The 19,550-nt window shown below is 44.6% G+C and overlaps 2 protein-coding genes across 3 annotated transcripts; both read right to left on the minus strand.

Annotated features, from left to right (window-relative positions):
• Positions 1-5,241: 5,241 nt before the first annotated feature.
• LOC102445480 (olfactory receptor 5A1-like) lies at positions 5,242-6,171 on the minus strand. The gene has a single exon (XM_006116936.2). The coding sequence runs from the start codon at positions 6,169-6,171 to the stop codon at positions 5,242-5,244; it is 930 nt and encodes a 309-aa protein (XP_006116998.1).
• A 7,475-nt stretch (positions 6,172-13,646) lies between these two features.
• LOC102462740 (olfactory receptor-like protein COR4) lies at positions 13,647-17,085 on the minus strand. Of its 2 annotated transcripts, XM_014570397.2 has the most exons (2): positions 17,070-17,085; positions 13,647-14,566 (listed from the first exon to the last, which is right to left on the minus strand). In XM_014570397.2, the coding sequence occupies exons 1-2, from the start codon at positions 17,083-17,085 to the stop codon at positions 13,647-13,649; spliced, it is 936 nt and encodes a 311-aa protein (XP_014425883.2). The 2 variants fall into 2 exon arrangements, with proteins under 2 accessions (XP_014425883.2, XP_014425884.2); XM_014570398.2 differs by lacking the exon at positions 17,070-17,085 and having other exon boundaries at positions 13,647-14,576.
• Between the last annotated feature and the right edge of the window lie 2,465 nt (positions 17,086-19,550).

Consider the following 19,550-nt stretch of genomic DNA (forward strand, 5'->3'; position numbering starts at 1 on the left):
TGTAGCCCAAGAGAAGACATATTTGCTCATAGCAGGGAGATTCAGGGGCAGAATGGGTGTGAAATCTGTCTTCTCCACACCTTTGAGACCTGGGTATTGAATGCAGGAATCCTGGCTCCTATTACCCTCATTCTGTCCCATAAACTTTTGCCTAGAACTGAAGAAGTGCTCTGTAGATCTGGAAAGCTTGTCTCACCAAGAGAAGCTGGTCAAGTAAAAAAATACTATGTCACCTGTCGTGCCTATTTCCTGCAATATCCTGCTGTGAAAACTTACTGAATTAAATGTATATATCATTGTGTACTATGGACTGTATTTAATTCCATGGGACAGGAAGACCATATCTTTCTAAAAACTAAGTACGGGTTGGAGACTTGCACTCTGAATGACTGTTAGTACTCTCCAGTCAAACTCTGGCTTCCACCAGCCTTGGTTACCACATGCAGGGTGACCCCAATGTATTCTCAGTCCTAGATGCTTCCTTAAAAATGTGTATTCTGTATTACACTGTTCAGCCCTGTCCTTGGAAGCTGAAATAGCAAAGGTCTATTGTTCCTCTAAGGCAGTGGTCACCAACCAGTCGATCGGGATCTACCAGTAGATCTTGGAGCCTCTAACAGATGATCCTGACTGGTTTGGCCAGGAAGCTATCAAGCGCTGGCACTTCAGTTGCCCCTCCACCCCCTCCAGTTGCCTTGGAGCTGCCCCTGGGAGCCTCCTCCTTGCTGTGCAAGGTGTGGGAGGGTGCTGATGTCAGGGTGTCCCTCCCCCCCACTTCTGTACCCTATCTCACATAGAGAGAAGGGGATGGAGGGAACTTGGCAATGCAAATCTGTCACTCTCACACACTGCGTGTGTGTCTGTCATTCTTACAAACACCCACTGTCCTTCACTCTCATCTCCTGACCCAACACACATGTGGAGGGTTGTTGTTACTTCTTTTACTGCTTGCAAAGTGGGTTAGTGTTGGCTTTTGACTGTGCCTTCCCTGTACCTTCTCCTACACCCAACCACCTGCTCCTGACATGAGTCCCCCTGCACCCAACTCCTGAAACCTCTCCTGGACCCCAATCCTCCACCCTTGGTAAGCCCCGAGCCCCTCCCACATGCCAGGTTCGAGACCAGAGCCTGCACCCCTACCCCAGCCTAGTGAAAGTGAGTGAGGATGGGGGAGGAAGGAGGATGGAATGGTCAGGGGGAGACCTCAGAGAAGGGGTGGAAAGGAAGCAGAGTGAGGGTATTTGGGTTTGAGGTAGATCTTACATTGTCCTTACATCAAAAAAGTGATCTTGTGGTTAAAAAGGTTGGAGATCACTGCTTTAAGGGAACAGTAAAAAACAGCTTGCCATCCTACATGGAGTGACCCACGCAGTTCACAACACTGGATTGATTTTGATAAAGGGAAAAAAAAGGTTATTTAACTACAGAGACATAGGTTTTAAGTGAATACAAGTAACAAGATATTAAAGTCAGAAATGGTTACAAGAAAAACAAAGCTAAAAGACGTTCTCAGCTTATCAAACTAGACTTGGTGTAAGGTGAAGTTCTTTATCGCAGATTCCCATTCTCATTACTGACAAAGTTTCAGGTTAGGGTCTGCATCCAAAGCCCATAGGTTGGGGTTGGGGTTTTTTTGGTCATCTTAGGTGGAAAAGTGAGAGGTGGACATGAAGAGAGAACCTGAGAATATTGGTGCCCCTTATTAGAGAAGAAACAGGTGATGCAGGAGTGGATGGGGGAAATGGACCCTCTTTATTGCCCATGCTCGTTTACCTTGAATGTTCAACACAAAGTCTGAGTGGCGACAAATTGGCATTAGTCAGACACTTTTATCTATTTTAATATGTTAATTCACATGTCTATCACTACTTTTCCTAAACCCTTATTTAGTAATGTTAACGTCCATAAAATGAATATTAATAAGCAAATAATTAATGCAATTATACCCATCCCTCATTACTATTTAAATAATTTCTAAATGAATCATCACTTTCCTATGCTATAAACTAACTGGTTACAGAGATTACAAGGAATTTGACCCGGAAGATGTGTTATGCAGAGCCAATGAGGCTAAGCAAGAGACCTAATAAAATAGAGCAACTCCATACGTAGCTGGTTTCCTCAGCTACAAGAATGAAGAGAGAGAACGTGTTTATACATCAGAAAGGATAATACTGGTTTTGACTGGACCCTTAATCTATCTTCCCAAACTACAAAACAAAAAGGAAAAGCATATTTAAAGGGTAATGTAGAACTAGTAATGTAGAGCCATTTCAGATCTATTAATTTTTACATACCCCAACACCCCTCACATTTATATTTGTCACCCTTTGAAATTTTAGCCTTTGGGTCCCTTTTAGAAACTTTTCCTCGCCCAAGGCATAAACCTAGCCCTCAGAGGTCTGATTAACCCCTAGGAGCCCTACTAACTCCATGTCCTACCAACCATAATTTGGGGTGCCCTACCCTTGTGAACGCTAACCCAAGGAGTCCTACTGACCCGGGGTGTAACCCTACTCATTGAGGGGTGATGCTTCTGGGAGGAGTGGATGCCAGGACCCATGGGACAGAGGAAGTCAGGCTGATGATAGTGGTGTGGCACCTGAGAGGAGGGGAAAAGGAAAATCAGTTGCGGTGGGGATGGTATGGCCAAAGGTGGGGAGCAATACAGTCAATGGCCATTTTTTTTTGTATCTTGGAAGTGGCAGCTCTAGCTCTGAATATATCCAAATGATGAACCCCAAATGTCCCTTGCTCGCTGGAGATGGGCAGAGTTTAGGCACTGTCCCTGGCTAGACTGCTGACCTCATGTCTAATTCCTCTCTTAGCAGAGGGGAGTCCTCTGCCAATCATGTAGGCCCCGAAACAAATTCTGCCTCTCCCAAAAACTCATGCATGTTCTCCCGAAACCCAACGATGGTGTGAGCCTTATGGCTTACAGTTTACATCTTCTAAGGTACGCGATAGTGAAAGCACATGGAAACAGACACTCCAAAACTCCATTACTCTTTATATGCAGAGCTGTACAAAATAATAAACACGGCAGTACACGTTTCCTGGTCTCAGGTTTCAAACCAGTCCATAGAGCTCTTCAGGTGTAACCAGAGTTCTTTGAGGTGTCCAGGGTCCTGCCCTTGCAACTCCAGAGTCATGGAGCCTTCATAGGTCAGCTAGATTTCTCTGACTTTGGCTGGCCCCATGGTTAAACCAGAACTCCCATGGTATATCTCTTCCTTTTTCGCCCTCTACTCCTTCCTGTTTCAGAGTGTCTAGAGTTGATCTATCCCACCAACACCACCTGGATCCTTTGTTCTGCTGCTGATTTTTCCCCACTCTCCAATTCTCAAGCCTTCTGCAGAGAAATCTAACCAAACAGGCTTCCCTTAGCTTCTGCCAACCCATGGTCCTGAGGTGCTTCTATCAAAATGGTTGACCATTTAAGGTGTAATGACCCATCATTTAATCTCATCTGGGAGATGGGCTTCCACATCCACATACAGATGTTTCATGGTATAATAATTTCATGGTGACTTGTTTTGAGTTCCCAGCCCCTGGTGGTGCCATTGAGAGTTTATAGTGCTCTGTACCTCGTAGCATTGGGTGCTAGATCGTTACCTAAACAGAATGGCTGTGTCTAGACTGGCAAGTGTCTAGACTGGCTGTGTCTAGACTGCTTTTGCGGAAAAACTTGCCAGCTGTCTACACTGGCCACTTGATTTTCCGCAAGTACACTGACGATCTCATGTAAGATTGTCAGTGTTCTTGTGGAAATACTATGCTGCTCCCATTCTGGCAAAAGTCCTTTTGTGCAAAAGCTTTTGTACATAAGGGCCAGTGTAGACAGCTCAGATTTGTTTTGCGCAAAAAAGCCCCGATCGCGAAAATGGCAGTCGGAACTTTTTTGCGCAAAAGCGCATCTAAATTGGCACGGACACTTTTCCGCAAAAAGTGCTTTTGCGGAAAAGCGTCCGTGCCAATCTAGATGCTCTTTTCCGCAAATCATAGAATCATAGAATAATAGGACTGGAAGGGACCTCAAGAGGTCATCGAGTCCAGCCCCCCGCCCTCAAGGCAGGACCAAGCTCCGTCTACATCATCCCTGACAGATGTCTATCTAACCTGTTCTTAAATATCTCCAGAGAGGGAGATTCCACCACCTCCCTTGGCAATTTATTCCAATATTTGACCACCCTGACAGTTAAGAATTTTTTCCTAATGTCCAATCTAAACCTCCCCTGCTGCACTTTAAGCCCATTACTCCTTGTCCTGTCCTCAGAAACCAAGAGGAACAAATTTTCTCCTTCCTCCTTGTGACACCCTTTTAGATATTTGAAAACCACTATCATGTCCCCCCTTAATCTTCTTTTTTCCAAACTAAACAAGCCCAGTTCATGAAGCCTGGCTTCATAGGTCATGTTCTCTAAACCTTTAATCATTCTTGTCGCTCTTCTCTGTACCCTTTCCAATTTAAATGCTTTTAACGGAAAACTTTTCTGTTAAAAGCATTTGCGGAAAATCATGCCAGTCTAGACATAGCCAATGGGAACAGCAGGGATGTCAGGAGACATCTGCTCAATTCCTATCCTCCAGTCTTCATCATGTGCCTAGGGCTATGTGTTGTCCAGATTTGACACCCGTGTCCTGGATTCCAGTTCTCAAAAGCTAAAGAGGTGGTAGAGCCCTCCCCAATATTTAAAGCTATTTCCTCAATTTCTCTTCCTTTCACTGCTCAAATCCTTTGACTACTTCAGGAAGAGTAGCCAGATGTGACACTTGGTGGACAAAAAGTGGACCAAACACCTGTACTCTCCTCCAATCTTTGTCCTATGCCTAGCCATGGCGTTATCTAGTTTCTGGCCAGGAAGGAGCACCAGATCATCTTGTCCAGACTTCTGCTTATCACGGGCCATTAACAGCACCTGGAACCAGCACACAAAACCCAGCAGGTTAGCCTTGTGTCAACGTGAAAAGACGTCTGCATTACGGGGCACAATTCACAGACAAATTGCCTAAAAGGATTATGGGATACTTTAAAGGCTTTAAACCTCCTGCTCTTCCTCAGGTTTCCATAAGTCTCTCTAATGCTGAATTACTATCCTTGAGATCTGACAGGATCTTGTTGAGATTGGGATTAGAGTTTAGTTTTGTGTATGAGGCTAGAATTAATATCACGGTTAGGTAGATATTAGGGTTAAGCCTGGAGCATTCATGTAGCAAAGTTGTAGCTACTGCTAAAGCTGTTTATTTCCTCCTCATCACTTTCTTCAGGGCAGCCTTCACCTCTTTGTTCCTCAGGCTGTAGATCAGGGGGTTCAGCATGGGGATTATCAAGGTGTAAAATATAGAAATCACCACATCACTGCCTCGCCCAGACTTCCACTGGGGGTGTAAGTACATGTAGAAACCAGTCCCATAAAGCAAAGCCACAGAGGTCAGGTGGGAGGTGCAGGTGGAGAGGGCTTTGCGCCTGCCTTCAGCAGAGGGCATCCTCAGGACAGCAGCAAAGATGCAGAAATAGGAGGCCAGGATGGATGTAATGGTGCTCAGACCAACCAGGGCAGAGAAAAGGAGGGAAAGGCTCTCTGAGAGGAAGGTATCGGAGCAGGAGAGCTTCAGAAGCTGGGGGATATCACAGAAGAAATGATCGATGACGTTGGGTCCACAGAAGGACAGTCGAAACACACACACTGTCTGCACGGCCGAATTCACACACCCGGCGAGGTAGGCTCCACCCACCAGCCAGGCACAGGCTGTCTGCGACATGGTGATTGTGTACAGCAGTGGGTTACAGATGGCCACATACCGGTCATATGCCATCGCAGCCAGGAGGAAACACTCTGTGCTCACAAATGCAGCAAACAAAGCGATCTGGGAAGCACACCCGGCATAAGAGATGGTTTTATCGTCCGTGAAGAAGTTCACCAGCATCTTAGGAGCAATGGCAGAGGTGTAGCAGGTGTCAACGAAAGCCAAATGGCTGAGAAAGAAATACATGGGGGTGTGAAGCTGGCGTTGGACCCTAATTATCACGATCATGCTGAGACTTCCAGCCATGGTGATAAGGTAGATTGCTAGGAACAAAAGGAAAAGGACAGCCTGCAGCTCTGGATGATTGGTGAAGCCCAGCAAAATAAATTCTATCACACTGGTTTGATTGTTCTTTTCATCCATTGGTTCACCGACTGCTACCTGCAGGGACATGGATACATTTCAGTGTTCAGGAGTAAAACTAGATTTGCACAAAAGTGACAGAACAGATCATGTAACCATCCATTAACTCCTGTCCTGTCACCCTGCTTGTGCAGAGGAAACATGTCCCTACTGCTAAGGAAAAGGCTGAACTAATTATTCCCCAGTGTTTCCTGGAGCTCTACGTCTGAGGTAGCATGTCCACATTAATGGATCCTGCCTCGGACTAATTTCAAAGCTTCCCCATAGTGTGTACATGCTAGTTCAAATTTGTTAAATTGGGAGTTAAGTCGAATTTACTAATTTCAAAATAGTTTCCTACTGTTCACATGGCCTTAGAGAGTATAGAGGATCATGAGTGGAAATAACAGAATCTAAGGTATATATAACAGGTTAACACATTACAAAGCAAATTTCCCCTCCCTTTGACATTCGCATTTTCACATCAAAAGTTATGAATGGGACGCATCCAGCCTACTTAATTAGCTTCATTAACATGGGTCGTACAATTGACAGGTAACAGCTTTTGCTGTGATATATACCTTGGATTCTGTTATTTCCACTCCAACTCATCTGATGAAGTGGGTTTTACCCACGAAAGCTCATGATCATATATATTTTTTAGTCTCTATGGTGACACAAGACTACTAGTTGTTTTAAAGTTACAGATTAACACAGCTACCCTCAGAAACTTTTTTCCAAGTATTACAATATCTGTAATGATACTATTTCTCTTGGGACTTTCATAAGAGACAAAGCTTGGTTACAGAAAACTTAGGGTGTGTCTAGACTACCTAGTTTTGTTGACAAAAGTGGACTTTTGTCGACAAAACTATACCAGCGTCTACACTACCGCTGAGTTCTGTCGACATAACGTTGACAGAACTCAGCAGTTTTGTCGACGCTGGTATACCTCATTTTACGAGGCATAACACCTTCTGTCGACAGAACTCTGTCGACAGAAGGTGTTATTGCCTGTAACGTTGCATCCAGACTACGGAGTTCTGTCGACAAAGCAGCTTGCTTTGTCGACAGAACTCAATGTGTCTGGACGCTCTTTGTCGACGGAAGTTTTGTCGACAGTATCTGTCGACAAAACTTCCGTCGACAAAACGCGGTAGTCTAGACGTACCCTTAGTGTCCTCCACATGGTCAATTTCTTTATTTCAGTTTCTAAAAATGCATTCACCCCGGCCATAGCGTGTACAAATATTAAAAAGCTAGATGAAACATTCAAACAAAATCTTAATAATGGTGTATATTTCTAATCCCTCCCTTAGCAATGCCATGACACCACTCCCCTTCACAAGCCTCTTTTGGTTTGGGTACTGCCTGGTTACAATACCAGGCAATTTCAGATGTAAATATCTGAAACTGTGAAACTGATGATTTTTAAAATCCCATCACTGTGAAATTGACCAAAATGACCATGAATTTGGTAGGGCCTTGTGTGTACTGAGCTGGGGCCCTCAGCCCAGTTCCCAGTGGAGAAATGTCCATGACACAGATATCCAACATGAGAAATGCAGCTGGTTTGCACGTTAGCTGACCTTGTTAGCAGAAAGAAAGAAGACGGATGGGATTTGAGACCAGAGCTGGTCAGAAAATACCAACTTGTTAAGAGCAAGACTTTTTGTGGAAATTCATCAAAGGTCAATGTTCCTGATTCTAACAGCTGACCTCTATGTTCACCCTTTTCCACAAAATTTCCAATGGGAAGGTTTTTTAGAGCCAGGCTAGAATTTCTGCTGAGAGGGAGGCTGTTAGGAGACACACCTGGGCAATGGGAGACCCAGGTGATCAAACATCTGATGGCGGGAAGTAACAACTATGATAATCCAATCAGCCCTCCTCTATTACATGGGACTTCACTGCATCAGTTTCTGTTTGAACTTCAGCTTATTTTGGGGGGGAGGCGGAGAGATTCAGAAATCAAGAGCAGAAACTGAGTCAGGACAGAGACTTGAATTCAGATCTCCTACATTTTCCACAAGCCCCTTACCCACCAGTTTCTAGAACCAAGTTTTCTAAATCTCTCATGTTGGAGCTATTACACTTCTAAACATACAGCAGCATTTTTAAAGGTTCCCTAGTTTAATTCCCCACCTTTTTTTAAAGCAACGGCTATTGAAAAGCGCACAATGTCTGGAAATATTTCTTCGCTCACCTGACTCGTGCAGAAAGATTTCAAAGGGGCTGATGATGGTCAGGCTTTTTCGGCACCCTCATTGTAAAGCGGCACACTGTCCGTCATGGCTGCTGTGGGATGGACTTGCTTCTGTGGCATTGCTAGGACAGGGTTGTTATGCTGTATGTAAGTGACAACTCAAGCAAACCTATTGGACACGGAGCCCTTCCCTCATTGATTCCCATGGGTTGTTGTGCATTGTGCAGCACTTTTCCACTGGGATCTGATCAGTGCTCAAACCCCCAGGTGCACAGAGAGCCCAGAGTCTGGGATTGTTGAGCCCAAACAAAAGAAGCATTCGTTTGCTTTGAATGACAGTACACACGAGACACTCCAAAGCATTAATTTTAATCACATTCACTTTCTTCTAAGGCAGGGGTTCTGAACCGGGGGTCCATGGACCTCCAAGGTGTACGTGAAGCCTTGTGGGTCCATGGATCCCCAAGGGGTATGTGAAGCCAACAGGTACATGGACCAAAAAAGGTTCAGAACCACTGTTCGAAGGTGATATTGATGGACGGAATGTTTAACCAGGACCAAGGAGACCTGAGAGCAATTTCAGGCTCTGCCAGTAGCCAGCTGGAACTTGGGCAAGTCACTTCTCCTCTGTGCCTCATTTTCCCCAGTTGTATAATTCCCTTTGCCCATTTATCCCTTCTTTAGCCCTCTACACCCATTCAGTAAAGCATTTCAGGCTTTCCTTACCTTAGGCATATATTTACGTCCCACTGAACACAGTCTTCCATATAACACTCTTTAAATATATTCAGGGCTGTTCTACAGAGGACAGTGATAAATTGTCTTCCATGTCCACTGAAGGAAGGGCAAGAAGGAATCTGCTGCAAGGAAGAATGCAGCTTAGCTACTAGGAAACCCTTTCTAAATCTAAAGGTAGGTTAGTACTGGAATAGGCTTCCAAGAGAGGTTGAGAAATCCCCATCACTGGAAGTCTCTAAGAAGAGCCAAACATTTGTCAGGGACGATCTAAGTACACGTAGCCCTGCCTCAGCCGAGCAGGATGCTCTAGATAACCTCTCATGCTCCTGTAAGCAGTGTGCTCTCGTGGGATACGCCTGACAGTATCCAATTCAGGATGAACTGCTGAGAAAAAGTTAAAGAAGGAGTGGTCCTGTAGCATCTTAGAGACTTACAAAAATGTATATAGTGTAAAGCATAGTAGAGAAAAAGGGCAGTCACAACTCAAGATGGGGGTCCTCCACATATAAGGCACTGAACCAGCCAAAAAGAGAACTTCTGTTGCACCATGCTGGCTGACAACATGTCTAAAAAGCAGCTCCTTCAGGCCCTGTCTATACTTACCCCTTGATTGATGCACCGGAGATCGATCTTCTGGGATTAGAGTTAGCAGGTCTAATAAGGACCCAATAAATCAACTGATGATTGTACCTCCATTAACCCTGTTACTCCATGGAGTCACGAGAAGGAAGGGAAGTCGATGAGAGAGTTTCTCCCGTTGAGCTACCGCAATGTAGACTTTGCAGAAATTTGACTTAAGGTACATTGACTCCAGCTATGCTGTTCTCGTAATGGGCATTCTGTATCTTAAGTCGACTTTCTCCCTAAGTGTAGACCTGGCATAGGACATTCTAATTCCTCTGTATCAACACTCGCAGCACGGCTTATGGGGATGAGTGGCTATTAAAATCAACGTTCTCAATTAAAGGTTCTTCTGTTACCAAAGGATCAGACACCCAGGTCAATATGCAAATCAGATCTTGCCCAGAAATCACATTGTTGCCAATCCTATAGTATCTAAAATCTGAAGGTTTATTTATAAAAAGGATAGAAAGCATAAGAGTGGAAATTGGCTGAAGGAATCAAATCAGAGGCTCATTTAACTGCACATCCAGCAATGTGTTTCATGCCATCAAATGCCAGCAATGCCCCTCTGCCATGTATATTGGCTAAACCGGACAGTCTCTATGGGAAAGAATTAATGGACACAAATCAGATATCTGAAAAGGCAACTCACAGAAACCTGTTGGAGAACATTTTAACTGTCCCGGGCACTCATTAATGGATCTCAAACTCAGGCCAATGTTGTTTCAGGCCAATTCCACAAGCCAAATACACAGGGAAGTGTAGAAACTTAGGTTCATTTACTAGTTTGGGAGCCATCAAAAAGGTCTGAATAAAGACATTACCTGGCTGGCACACTACCTTCCACATCTGAATGACTTAACCAACGAACAATAGGTGCTAAAGAACAATTTGCACTTTCTCTATCGGCTTCTTGTAACTTGAACACTCTAATTCACTATTTTCCCCCCCCCCCCTTGCTTCCCTCCTCCCCACTCCTTTTTTATTCTTGGACCTGAACTTTTCATACTCCATTCATCTGAAGAAGTGGGTTGTACCCACGAAAGCTGATGATCCCATCTACATGTTTTGTTAGTCTTTAAGGTGCTGCCAGACTATTCGTTGGTTTTTTTATGTTTTAACAATTGCAAAGTCCTTAGTTCAGTGGTCTCCAACCTTTTTAATCACAAGATCACTTTTTCCAATTTAAGTGCAATGTAAGATCTACCTCAAACCCAAATACCCTTGCCTGGCTTCCTTCCCCAAGGCCTTGCCCTGCTTGCTCTCTTGCCCTTCCTCCCCAAATCTCATTCACTTTCACCAGGCTGGGGTTGGGGTGTAGGCTCTAGTCCTGGGCATGTGGTAAATGCCCTGTCCCCTTGGCCACCCCAGGGCTTACACCCTGCACAGCAAGCAGGAGGCTTCCAAGGGGTAGCTGCAAGGCAGAGGGCAGGAGCAGCATGACAGTGGGTTGAGAGGCAACTGAAGTGCCTGGACAAACAGTCAGGATCACCTGTCAGAGGCTCCAAGATCTACTGGTGGATCCCGATCTACTGGTTGGTGACCACTGCCTTAGTTCATGACACAGCCTGAGGGACAAGGAGGTAATGGGTAACCTGAGCAGCGTGATAGAGAGAAAAATGTTCTCTTAATAGCTTTGGTCATGAATATAATTTTGATGAACCACAGGGAATGAACTCCAACTGGAAGGTTTGACTTTAGTGACATACTTAATTGCGGTAAAACAAAAGGAAAAAATATGTAGCACTTTAAAGACTAACAAGATAGTTTATTAAGTGATGAGCTTTCGTGGGCCAGATCCACATGCTGTAGGCTGAAGTGGGTGTGAACTATAGTGAAAGCAAAGTCAGATTTTCCTTTAGGCAAGAAGAGTAATTGACTTGGGGAATTATCCCCTTTTTAACGCTTGGACGACAAAGCAGTTTATGGGGGGGAGGGTGCTTTTTTGGTTCTACAATAGGGTGATAATTATTGGCAGTGGCTACTGTTAAGAGTTTGGGGGAGGGTTGTGGTTTTTTGCGTTTTGGGGTTATTTTTTGCTTTTGAACATGTGCCTTCATTTGCTCATGATTCAGCAATTTCATTAATTCTAACAAAGAACTGTAGGGAGGTGTGAGGGAATCGCTGTTTGAGTACAAGGCATCCCCACTATAAATCGCCTTGCTATATATCCGCTCTGCACTAAAGTAATTGACATTTGTAGGAACTGATGCGTTATAAGTCCTCCTATTCCCCGCTCTTAAGTGACGCAAAAAAACCAAAACCAAAAACAAAAAAACCCACTACCAACAAAAACAAAAAATCAATTTATGCAAATGGGAGTCAGCTGTGGGGAAAAAAATTCCCCACTTTAAGTTGTTCTGCTGTAAGTCCATGTATCTTGGACTTATAGTGAGGCTGGCCTGTTCATCTACCTGGGCTGCAGGCCCAAACCTGTGACTGCCGCATAGCTATACTCGTAGAAACACAGCAAGGTAACCCCTGTAGCAAACAGCCTGGGAGATGGGAAAAGGAGCCTTATTTGTACCTTAAGCGATGACTGATGCTATGGAAGGATTCACACTCAGGCCCCGCAATCAAAGCAGCAGCGTTTAGGGTTTAACCTAAATCAGCCGGAAGGGTTTAACCAGATCAGTGCAATAGGAATGGCGATACTGGGTGAGACCAACGGTCCCTCCAGCCCAGTGTCCTGACAGTGGCCACTGGCAGACGCTTCAGAGAAAGCAAACACACCCGGGCAAGTAGCAAATAATCCAACCCCGGCTACTGACAGCGGAAGGTTTTAAGACACCTGGAGCCAGTGGGGCTGACAGACTTGTCAGCTCCTGGGAGAAGGGGGATAGGCTCCATGCCCGTGGAAGGGGAGGGGCCTTGGATGGAAGGGGAGGGACTAGTTTCCCTCAGATGGCCCTCAGCAATGCCTAAAGCATGCCACGCCTCCTCCAGGCACTCCCCAGAGCGTACCGTGTGAGGCTTCAGCAGCAATTTAAAGGGCCCTGGGCTCCAGCCGTCGGTGCTATCACAGTGGCAGAAGCAGCGGCCAGGAGCTCCATGCCTTCTTGAAATGCCAAGTCCCGGGGAAGTTGCCCCCTTTGTCCCCTGTCAATAGGCCTGCCTGGAGCTAAGCGGCTATGTCCCTGACATTCTTGGATAATAACCCCCAATGGACATATCCTCTGTGAACGTATCTAAATCTATTTTTGAACTCAGTTATGTTTTCCAGAATCCCCTGGCAAGGAGTTCCACAAGTTAACTGGGAGTTGTGTAAAGAAGTATTTCCTTTGTTTGCTTGAAACCAGCTGCCTATTAAATGTATCGTGTTGACCCTCCTCCCTGCCCCAACAAGATATTCTTGAACAAATTTCTTGTATACACTAGCTTTGAGAACTCAGGGTTCTCTTCATTTACTTTTTGATGACATAGCCAAGAAGTCTGTAGACAGTGCTGTGCACTAATGCTGGCAAGGCTGGCTAAAGGATAATGTTGAAGTTTCATGGTCAGTGATCAGAACTGGTCAAAACACAGCAAATATTGCTCACTAAACATTTTCAAAATGTAGAAGTCATTTTCTTTCTGCAAGTCTCAGAAATGAACTTCTTTGGTTAGTTTAGTCGAAAAAGCATGACTGGGTGTTGTGGGCCTTTTGGAAAGGCAGCTGGCCTAGTGGCTTGGCCATGATTCCACAGACATTTTCAGGCTCTTCATTCCTGAGGGGAGCACATGAAACCTCTATTCAGGAAAGCCTCTCTGTTCAAGGCAGCACTTCAATACGTGCTTAACTGGAAACATGTGCTTAAGTCCAACTGTAGTTAAAGGGAGACACACTTTGACACGTGCTAAAGGCCTTCTGAATTTGGGCCTATGTGTGCAGAGGAGCCGTTGAAGGATTTAGTTGTCCAATTGCGGCACCCTTTTGTGAAAACCGGGCCTAGAATTTTGTCTCTATCGCTCTCCTCAGAGCATCCTTCACGTCCTTGTTCCTCAAACTGTAGATGAGAGGGTTCAGCATGGGGATCACCACCGTGTAGAACACGGAGGCCATTTTGTCTGTGTCCAGTGAGTAGCTGGAAGAGGGTCGGAAATACATGAAGAGAAGGGTCCCATGGAACATGGTGACGGCCGTCAGGTGGGAGGCACAGGTGGAGAAGGCCTTGCGCCTGCCCTTGGCGGAGCGGATCCGCAGCACGGTTGTAATAATCAAGATGTATGAGACGAGGATGGTCACCACGCTCATCACCTCAATCAGACTGCCAAAGGCGAAAACAAGTAGCTGGTTGAGGTAGGTGCCAGAGGATGAGATCTTCAGAAGTGGGTTGATATCACAGAAAAAATGATTCAGAATATTGGAGTCACAATAGGATAAGAGTAGCAAACCGCTGGTGTGTACCACAGAGTTCAGGAAGGCCCATAGATAGGAACTGGCCACCAGCAGAAGGCAGCACTTTGGTGACATGATGACCATATACAGCAGCGGGTTACAGATGGCTACATAACGGTCATACGCCATTACGGCCAGCAGGAGGCACTCAGAGATGACAAGCAATATGAAGCTAAAATATTGGATGATGCAGCCAGTGTAGGAAATCGCTTTCCTCTCTGCTAAGAAGTTCATGAGCATGTTGGGAGTGATGACTGTGGAGTAACAGGCATCCACAAGAGACAAATTCTTGAGAAAGAAGTACATGGGGGTATGAAGTCGGGTGTCGAACCTGATTAAAACCATCATACCCAGATTCCACACCAGGGTGGTACCATAGATGACGAGGAACACCACAAAGAGGGGGACTTGTAGCTCCAGACGATCTGTCAGTCCTGTGAGAATGAACTCAGTCACTGCCGTACAATTTCCTCTCGCCATTCACTCCGCCTTGGGCACTAGCTGTGGGAGCAACCATAAAGAAAGGCATTAGTTTTTAGAAAGGTGTGTGCTAATATACGGGGCTGTGGTTGGAAGTGTAGAGACCCTTGGAGTCTGGAGCAGCTAGCCAGAAAAATTCCCAGAACTCCCACAGGAAAAAAAAATTCTTTGTCTCCAGAAAAGTGCATTACCCTCCATTTACTCTGATTTACACATTTTGGCTCCAGTTGAGCTGATATTTTAATTTTGCTCATCAGTATTATCTTACAGACTCAGTGGAAAGCCTCATGTGAATAAAATGAATGAATATGACCAAGTTTGAGGGACTGTGACCATAGAGAGTTGTAGGATCCATAGATCTCCCTTATACCTGGATAGGAGAAACACACATTGTGCTTCACACTCTCTGGTAATTGGGTATGAATTTCCCCCCCGCAAAATACATCTACATGATTTTTAATCAGCGGCTACTGGGTAGATGTACAGTATGCACATTTATTCATTGAGAAAGTGATTCAAAACCTGAGCTTCTAAATTTACCTCATCTGGACACTTCAGCCATGCAACCTTCTGACTAAATCCTGTAGCTTCTTGATCTTCGGCTCCTGAAAAATTACCACATGTATATATGTGATGATCAGACTAAAAGCAAGTAGGCAGGGGTAGCTATTTCAGAGAAAATAAACAAGAGTGAACATATTTTTAGAAGCATGTATTTATAATGAAAAGGAAAAAATTCAATAAATTTACCTTTTAACATAAGAAACCTATTTCATCATATGTCAATATCCTCAAAGTAGTTCTTTCCTCATGATAGTGATCACCAAATCACATAGCTGTTAATTGTATTTTGCTCACGTTGCACAATCCAGTTTGTGAAACGAAGGGAATGACTTGGTTTTCATTAATAACACACTTTCAATGTAAAAGGGAGAGAATGTCTAGTCTGATCAGCGTGGTATATTTTCAATGGCCAAAGTTCAAGAAAGTAGAGGTATGTATTTATGTCTCTGTGGCTGTGTCTACATTGGCACCCTTTTCCAGAAAAGGGATGCTAATGGGACCAGTCAGAATTGCAAATGCCCCGGGGATTTAAATTTTCCCCGCGGCATTTGCATGAACATGGCTGCCGCTTTTTTCCAGCTCGGGGCTTTGCCGGAGAAAAGCGCCAGTCTAGACAGGTATCTTTCGGAAAATAAACCCTTTTCCAGAAGATCCCTTATTCCTGATTTTAAGTAGGCACAGCCTGTGTGTGTACGCACAGCTGTCAATTATTTCTTTACATACTTTTTGGTTTTGGCCAAATAGAATCTGTCAGTCAGTCAGTATTCAGGGAAATATTACAAACTAGCAGGTGAGGCCTGTTGTTGACCAAGCAAAGTTATTTTAAATAGATTACACTTATAGGAAAGTTCAAGAAATGAAATGCATATAATAGAGTTTTTTTTATTAATGGGCTTGCAAAAGGGAAGTAAAAGAACAGTTTTAAATTTGTAAGATTTCAACTTCCAACATTATTCATTTTACTGAATAATCACCATACTTAGTAAATTTGAATCAGAAACTTGTAAAGCTTCCATTACTCTTTCTGTAACTAATTTGGATTATTTTGTGATTTGTAACATTAAAAATTTTCTTTGCACTAACATGAGAGCTGAATTTCATTTTGTTAGCAAATATTTTATGAACTTTAATCACAATAGTCATGACTTTTTTTTTCAATGAAAACCAAAAATAATTATTTAAGCCAGTGTTTCTCAAAGTGGTCCGTGGACCCATGCTGCTTCCTGTGGCTCCTGTTGGCTGCAAACCGCAGCCAATGGGAGCTGCAAGGTTCCATGGCTGTGGAGCCAATGAGTAAACAGACCGGAGCGGCCCAGTAGCAGCTTTCTCAGAGTGGGTCTGTGAATCACTCTGAGAAACACTGAGTCAAACCTTTCCCCCAGCATATTCCAGTGTAAAAGGCAGTGCATTCAGCTAATTTAAGTGACAAGATTGTTTATGCAAAATTTGGTTTCTGTAGGTAATTGCGAAGTATGACTTTATTTTGCACAAACAAATCCACAAACAAACTCAGAATATATCATAGATAACCCTAAAAGGCTCATTCAACGTCAAAGGCAGCTTGCTTAATGTGCAGATCTACAGTAGGTACAAAGGAAGAAGGACTCGACTTCTTTCATCAGATGCATCTAAGATAATGATTTTGCAAGGAACTGAGCGTTCTTGCCTGAGTCCAGGAAAACATGCAAGCAGCTGCACACCTTGTCATAGCATCCGGAAATTTAGGGCTTGAAGAGGTTCCCTAGTCCACCCCCGGCTCTTCTAACCCTAGCATGATCTTGCAACCTTACTTCTGTGCTGCTGCTAGTGGGGAGCTGCCTTCAAAGCTGGGTGCCCGGCCAACTGTGGCCACTGTCTGGCCACCCAACTCAGGAGGCAGCACAGAAGGGTGGCAATACCGTAACCTCCCGCCTAAAATAACGTTGCAACCCTCATTCAACTCCATTTTTGCTCAGGACCCCCCATTTGAGAAACACTGATCTCCTCTGTGAAATCAGTGTAGTACAGGGCGAAAGCACACAAAAGACCAGATTTCATGGGAGGGCAGCCGATTTCATGGTTCATGACACATTTTTCATGGCCATAGATTTGGTAGGGCCCTACTCAGGGTAGAGAACATTGCAATCATCCACTCCAAAGTCACCACGGGATTGGCTATGAGACAGGAGAAGTGCGAAACACCCAGCACGATCTCCTTTCTCTTCACACACCCTCTAGTGTCCTTACCAGAGAGCAGTGTCCCTTCAAGAATATAATTTTATCCTGAAACAGACATGGCTGCATTTTAGATTCAAATAATCAACAAGTTGACTCCTCCTTGGGCAAGGTGATCTGAAAAGACTGATTTCCTGGTGCAATTAACAAAGGGGAGATTTCATTTCTATGGCAATGGAAATAACTTTTACTCTTACCTGCTGAGAGATGTCTGTCTGTCTGTCTGTCTTGATTTCCAAGAACAGGCGGGAAGCGTATTTATGGCTGGCATCGCGTCATTTTGGAAAAGCATCTTTGTGCTATGATCATTAAGTCAAGCACAGATGGACTCATTAAAACACACTGTATTGCTCTGGGGGACTGGGCATAATTACATGCAGATGCGTTATCCTTGAAAGTTTTGCAAAGTTTTATGCCACTGTGGGGATATGAGTTTTGTGGCTGTGGCAGAACTCACATCCTGTTCCTTGCTGGCCCAGTGCCTGACATAGGAGGCATGTTGGAGGCTGACCCCTGCTGCCACCCTGCACCTTGCTTCTGCCCCCAGGTTCTCCCTCATAGGACAGTTGAGGCAGCCGCCATGGGTTTACTCAAAACATGCGGTCTGGGGTGGCCTATGGCTCTGGATATAGGCTCTGGGAGGGAGTTTGGAGGCAGGGTGGGGGGAGAGGGTGCAGACTCTGGAGGGAGTGCACAAGAGGGTGTGTGTGGGGGTGCCACACTTACCTTGGGGCACACCCACTCTGGCAATGGCTCCGGGTGCTGCTGCCCCATGCAATCCTCTGACCTCCTGCCACCTGTGTGGTCCCTTGGGCTCTATGCTGCTCCCTGTGCTCTCCCTACGCATCCTCTGGTCCCATCTGCTGCCCTGGGGCAGTTTAAAACACCCGGGGGGTGGGGGAGACCCCTGGCAGCACATCAGGGTTAGAGCAGCTTCCAGATGCTCGCTCACCCTGGCTGCCAGCACGTGCATCTCTGGCAGGGGGAGCGGGGTCTCTGTCGTGCACTACTCCATGTCCTACTCATGGGGTCTTCCCCCGACATCCATCTTCCCCTCCCAGCTTCCTATGTCCTCCCCAAATAAATGATGCATGGACCCCACAGACAATAGCCCCTATTTCAAGACACAGCCCCAGGGCAGAAAAACCTGTGTACTGAATAAAGCAAGGGTCCTTGCTGGAAAGTATAACATGCATATGGGAGCATGTAATTAAAGAGTGCAGCATCATGTAAATGCACAAGAGCATTGAATTAAGGTTGCTAGGGGCAACATTCATTTGGGCATTTGCTAACCCGAGAACACTTAACTTTGTAGCCTTATAATCCTTTAAAAAACCTTGACTTTGTATTTCCTAATGGTTTAGTTTATTGATGAAAGCAAACTCAAGTAGCATTAAATGAAGGGTTTTTTTTCTACATTTCCTTATTTTTTTAAACTCAGAGAAAACCTGTATATCTGTACTACTGAAACAATGAATCTCTTGCTCCTTTGGTGTTTCAGTATGTATTTTATGGCCATTGTTATCTTTGGGAAGATCCGCTTTTCTCTCCTCAGTGCTGTGTTGATGAATACTGAAAATAATTGAATGACACTATTAAAACAAAACGCATTTGATGCAACTTCAGTTTTAATGAAATGTGTAAATGACTCATTCTGTAATTGTGTGAAAGAAAACTGAGCAGGGATTCAGATCTTCAATTTCCTGCTCTTCTTTAAAAAAGGTAAATAGTCAGAAAGTTATAACCCTCCATTTGCAAGAAGCAGATAAGTCATACCCAAGAAAAAATTACTAGGATGTTGCATCTTATTTTCACCTAGCCATTACTAAGGAAAGTAGCAAGCAATTGCTCCTGGAAAAGGAACTATGTGCTGTATCACAGTACAAACCCAAATGAGCACAGCTGGGGGTTATCCTACTCATCCAAGTCTGGCCCTGTTTCATTACAAAGATCCTTTCTGTGCTGATGTTCTCAGACTACAGGATCAATCCATTGTCAAAGGCAGCTGTTGCCATGACAGCCAGGATGCCAGTCATTCTCCCCAAGTATGAAAATGATCTGGAGGAGTGGCCAATTATCTCTGATGTCACAAAGTTACTGATCAGACAGCACCAGTAGGCAGCAAATGTGCACTGTGAGTGGGGAAAAACCCAGGCTTTTCCAGGGCTCCCGTTTTCCCAAAAAGTATGTCTACAC

This window comes from Pelodiscus sinensis, chromosome 4 (genome assembly GCF_049634645.1).
Source record: "Pelodiscus sinensis isolate JC-2024 chromosome 4, ASM4963464v1, whole genome shotgun sequence".
NCBI lineage: Eukaryota > Metazoa > Chordata > Testudines > Trionychidae > Pelodiscus > Pelodiscus sinensis.